Raw genomic sequence first — 6,000 nt, 5'->3', positions numbered from 1 at the left:
ATATTCAGAGTTTAAAATAAGACTGCAGCAATGACAAACCCACTTTTATTCATACACAGTGCACATTTAAGAACTACAAGAAGAGGAACGCAGATGTTGCACCACTAAGAACAGGTAATCGCCATGCTGGTTTTATTGTACATTCTCATTTTCACATCATTCATTTATATATCATTGTCTTAGCATTTAGGAATGTATTTTTGTCAATTTTTATATATTGTATTAACCAGCTGAAAATGGTTCCAATAAACTGAAACATGTTCTGGTGAAATGTAAAATAAATTTATTTCCATTATTTAATAGTGTAATTTGTTTAAAAGTGTACTGAATAGGTGGAACATTATAATTACTTTCTCTTAGGAGTACATATAAGTCAATACGGAACTATCATGAAGTTTATTGTGTGTAACCTAACCTAAAACATGTAATCTACTGAATGTCTATGGAATTACTCAATGTAAAATTTAAATAAATGTCAATAATCTCATTAGTTTAAACTCTAGATGCACCCAGCAAAGTAGAAGAGTTACTAGCCGGTCCTTGACTACCTCAAAATGTCTTGTGACTCTTCAAATTGTGAATTGTATCTAATTTATTATTGCTTTCAAAACTATTACATTGGAAACAAAGTGCATTGCAACATTTTATTTTCTAGGTTTTCTTGCAAAATATTTCATTATCTCCATTTGCACGTACGCCGTTGCTATGAACAGAAGTCATATAACCACCACCTGACTCATCTGGTTGAGAGTGACATCACAGCATATTAGTACTCTCAGAGTACTGTGCAACGTCAGAAGCGTACTTACCATTTTTCAGAGTCTCATGAGACTTGTCTCGTCAACAAGACATTAAGCTCTCAGGACATGCACTCTCATTTCTCAACCCTAATTAGAAGCAACCGATATCCTATGGTTTTTCCTCATACACAACTATGACTTTACATGTGTAAATAGTCATATTAATAGGCTTGTAAAGATTTTAAGATCTATTTAAACACACATAACATGGAGAAATGATTTCTAATGTTAAAAATGCTTCAATAAGCATTAAATGATAGGCTACAATTTGTTTGTGATACACATGTTAGGCTTTTAATATAAAGATGCACCCCCACTGAAAGAGAACTGAAGGTACTTGTTCCCAGTGACCTGATTCATTTATATACAACAGAGTCAGCACATATTTGATTGATTTTAGTCCAGAATTATAAATTTATTGTCTTACAAAAATATGGCACACATACAGACATTGAAGTTTTCTCTTCATGCACACATAAATGCATTTTTTCAAAGCATATTCTTAAGGTATGTACAGAGTAACATCAAGAATTAAGGCAGACAATCAACAGAGAAACAACAGTCAAGCTTATGTAGTATTAAAAAAGTTTGGGCAGGTTTTTAACTGTTCTTCTGTGGAATCTTGACAATAACAGTCTTCACCTCTGTGTATGCCTGGAGGCCGTACTCTCCCAGTTCTCGTCCATTGCCAGACATCTTGTAGCCACCAAATGGAGCCTGTGCACCCAGTACATTGTACGTGTTCACCCTGAAAATACCAACAATTGGACAGTTATATTCCTCCAGCTTCAACGAACTGACTGATTTTTTAAAATGTAAAAATAAAGGATTTCTTTGTATTACTATAGCTTGCTTTCTGACTACTGAACAAAGGATACTGCAACAGAAAAAGAAGTCAGTAATGCAGGGACGCGCTTGGGGGAAATAAGTAATTTTCAAGAGACAGGATAACAATACCAGCTTTAACTTACTATGCGCACAAAGTAAGAAAATCTTGAGATGTAAACAAGTGCCAATTTACTTTCATAGTGTGTTACCTCTTACCTTGAAACCAGATTTAAAAGGCAATGTCTTACACAAATATTTTATAGTTACCCAGACTAACAATTAGTTGAAAATTGTAGTGTAGTGATTTTATTAGATAGTATATTGCCTAATATATTCATGTGTTATCCTTGTATACGGTAAACCTCTCGATACTCCAGCATTTACAATGACAGTTTTCATTTCTGTGAGAGCATAGAAGGGTAAAATAATAATAATAATAATAATAATAATAATAATAATAATAATCTGTCATGAAATGAAATGGCATATGGCTTTCAGTGCCGGAAGTGTCAGAGGACATGTTCGGCTCACGAGGTACAGGTCTTTCGATCTGACTCCCGTAGGCGACCTGCACGTCGTGATGAAGATGAAATGATGCACCCAGGCTCCATGCCAGAGAAATTAACCAATGATGGTTATAATTCCCGACCCTGCCGGGAATCGAACCTGGGACCCCTGTGACCAAAGGCCAGCACGCTAACCATTTAGCCACAGAGTTGGACATAATCTGTCATACACATGTAGCTTTGTTGTGTCATCCGTGAGTAGTTCTTGAGAATTTCAAATTTTAATTGCAATTTTCATCTCCGTTTGCCTGTAGTAATAACCTATTGTAATTATAATAAGTCTGAATGCAGTTTAAAATTATTGTAGTGTAGGTATTTTATAAGAAATTAGCATGCTTATTTTATTATTTGCAAAATATCTGTGTAGTAGAAGTATCTCCCTAGAAACCTAGCTCTTATAGAATTCTATTGTAATTAGGACAGGCTTAACTGCAGTTTTCAGTAATTAATGGCAGTTTTCATTCTGTTTGGGCACTGTAAGATAAAAATATAATACGACTAAGTAGTATTGTAGTGTAGTTAGTTTATTAATTTACCTTAACTGTTGTGTGATCTTTATATACTATCCTAGACAATACGGTATTTCTTTCCTGTGATTTTTTTTCACACAGAATGAGTTATTTTATCTTTGCTTTTTTTTTCAGTATTCTGTAAATAATGGGTAAAGAATGCAGGTGTAGGAACTGTGGGTATGGCCAGGCATTAAGGAGTCTGAGGGAGGAGTTTGAGAGTTTGAGGGAGATAACTGGGATTCTCTCAGAGGACAGGAAAGAAGGTAGGCCTCCCTCAAACAGTGTTCGGAGTACAGTAGATGTACAAGAGGGATGGGAAGGAAAGTGGGGGAGTTGTAGAAAACAGGTGGTCTAATGTTTTCAGGGGAAGGAAATTGCAGGCTAAGGGCTTTACTCAGGAGCAGATTTCAAGACAGGTGTTTGTGAGAAAATAGTATGAATCAGTGCAGGTAGAACAACAGAGGGCAGGTGATGAACAGAGAACTGTTGCTAAGGAGTGCAGAAGTAGGAAGAAGGAGAAATATAGAGTAAAGGATAGAAAAAGAAAGGTGGAACATGGTCATGGGAGGGAGAAAAGGGAGGAAGAAGTAGCATCTACAGCCATCAAGAAAGATAGGGGATCAAATGAGGTCAATCAATCAATCAATCAATCAATCAATCAATCAATCAATCAATCAATCAATCAATCAATCAATCAATGATCTGCATTTAGGGCTGTCACCCAGGTGACAGATTCCCTACTAACTGTTTACCTAGCTTTTGTCTTAAACATTTTCAAAGAACTTGGAAATTTATCAAACATTTCCCTTAATAATTAATTCCAATCCTTACTACTTGTTCTATAAATTAATATTTGCCCCAATTTGTCCTCTTGAATTCAAACTTTATCTTCATATTATGATCTTTCCTACTTTAAAAATCTCCACTCAAAGTTATTTGTCTACTTATGTCATTCGATGCCAACTCTCCAGTGACAGCTTGAAACATACCACATAAGTAAATTCTTTCTTGAATAAAATTACTGTGTCCACCTATTCAATACAATTATATTTTGTAGTGATTAAATTCTACATGAAATATAAACACTAGTTAGGGACATGTTTCGCCCTAGTTTTGGGCATCTTCAGCCTAATACTAATCTTAAGGTCAAGTCTTAAATCTATTGACACTGGAACTTAATACTAAACTTAAATTAATATCAAATACCAAATACAATGGTCTTATGCTTATTACATATTTACATAGTTTACAATATGTACATTAACTAAATGCCAGAATTTGTGAACAAGGAAGCACTAAAATAATTATTTTACCATGACTAGAAGACGTTTGAGACGTCTGGATGAAAGTTTATGCAAATGTGCACATATTGGCTAGAGATTGATCACAGCGTTAATATGTACATTAACTAAATGCCAGAAATTGTGAACAAGGAAGCAATAAAATATTTTAATTATACAATGACTAGAAAACATTTGTGACGTCTGGATGAAAGTTTATGCAAATGTGTACGTATTGGCTAGAGATTGATCACAGCGTGAATTGGAGTATTTCCAACTGTTTGACTATAGATTGATCACAACGTGAATTGGGGCTTCTCAAACTTTATAGATGAACATTAGGTTGAAGGTTTTTTCAAAGATGGTTATGGTTATTATCATAAGTATATTGTTGCAAAACCGGAACCGTGGTTAAATTCGATCGTGTTGGATTTGAATATTCCTTTAGAAAGAAGCTTGGTTGGTCAGTAATGTTTAATAGGCTAAAGCATGGATGTTGGAAACATATTGTTGGTATTGTTCATTGGAGCTCATCTGATTAAATATTGAATTTTGTGCCATTCTTGTCGATTAACGTTCCCATTGGTGCATTGTTCAACCTTGGGAGGAATTATGAGATCTCTGTAACTGAACAAGAGAAAAAAGGAATTTAAAATGTGAATGTGGAGCCCAATTAATCATAATTGTAAAGTGAAAGTGTTTGCTGCATGAAAGTGGACGAACTTACTTACATCTGATATGTTTTTGACATGCTCTATTGGTGAAAAATATCTAATTCCCTCCATGGGAATTCAGAATTTTCCATTCGGAATTGCTAGGCGGGCAATAATTCCATTGTGGAGATTTATCTCCCGTATGCAGTTATCAGACTGTGCCTCTTATATAGGCTTCTGATAAGCTCACCTGCATACACCCAGCGTTAGTGGGTAGGGTTTGACACATCCCACTCTGACGAGTCTAGTGTCAGACCTAAGACGAAGCGCTGGTTAATAGAGCAAACGCCTGAAAAGCCTTACATCTGATATGTTTTTGACATGCTCTTTTGGTGAAAAATATCTAATTCCCTCCATGGGAATTTAGAATTTGTGGAGATTTATCTCCCGTATGCAGTTATCAGACTGTGCCTCTTATATAGGCTTCTGATAAGCTCATCTGCATACACCCAGCGTCAGTGGGTAGGGTCTGACACATCCCACTCTGACGAGTCTAGTGTCAGACCTAAGATGAAACGCTGGTTAATAGACACGTCTGAAAAGCCTTACATCTGATATGTTTTTTACATACCACATAGTCAAGCATCTCCTCTCCCTACTCCCAAGTCTTCCCAGCCCAAAGTTTGAAACATTTTTGTAACACTATTCCTTTGTCAGAAATCACCCAGAGCAAACTGTGCTGCTTTCCTTCAAATTTTTTCCAGTTCTTGTATCAAGTAGTCCTGGTGAGGGTTCCATACACTGGAGCCATACTCTCTGCGGTCTTGCCAGAGACTTACCATACATGCCCTCTCCTTTACATCCTTACTACAACCCCTAAATAATCTCAGAACCATGGGAAGAGATCAGTAACCTTTTTTAACAACTCGTTAATATGATTTCCCCAATGAAGATCACTCCTTATATCAACACCTAGGTACTTACAGTGTTCTCTACGAGGTACTACGTAGGTGGATCAAAAGGTTAGTTGCACTAATGCACCGCAGCAGTGCGCTGTGTGTCGCAAACGTGGGCACAGCGGAGAAAGGGACAGATACTGCCCACACGTCTGTTAGGCAGGTCGCTGTGATGTCTCGTCTAGTATTGTGTGAATAGCGGCCAAATGCAATAGCGTGTCAACTGGACGTTCACTCCAAATATGAGGTGCGTGCGACAATCCGATTCCTATGGCCCAAAAGGAAGAATTGCACGGACATTCATTGTGAAATTAGTGCTGTGTATGGGAGCGGGCCATTTCCCGGCAAGGTATCGTAAAGTGGTGTCAGCAATTCGAAGCTGGACGCACGGATATCATGGACAAC

General features: G+C 36.8%; 1 protein-coding gene across 1 annotated transcript in view; it reads right to left on the bottom strand.

The window, feature by feature from the left end:
* Positions 1–1,185: 1,185 nt before the first annotated feature.
* The window catches only part of Aldh (Aldehyde dehydrogenase), an 81,704-nt gene continuing 76,889 nt past the window's right edge, over positions 1,186–6,000 (bottom strand). Inside the window, exon 10 of the mRNA XM_067137211.2 lies at positions 1,186–1,548. Within this exon, the coding sequence (XP_066993312.2) occupies positions 1,401–1,548 (148 nt within the window). The 3' untranslated portion in view covers positions 1,186–1,400. The remainder of the gene's footprint in view (positions 1,549–6,000) is intronic.

This window comes from Anabrus simplex, chromosome 1, assembly GCF_040414725.1.
Source record: "Anabrus simplex isolate iqAnaSimp1 chromosome 1, ASM4041472v1, whole genome shotgun sequence".
In the NCBI taxonomy this organism is placed as follows: Eukaryota; Metazoa; Arthropoda; class Insecta; order Orthoptera; family Tettigoniidae; genus Anabrus; species Anabrus simplex.
Note: the sequence above shows the minus strand (reverse complement) of the source record. Positions and strands in the feature narration are given on the sequence as shown.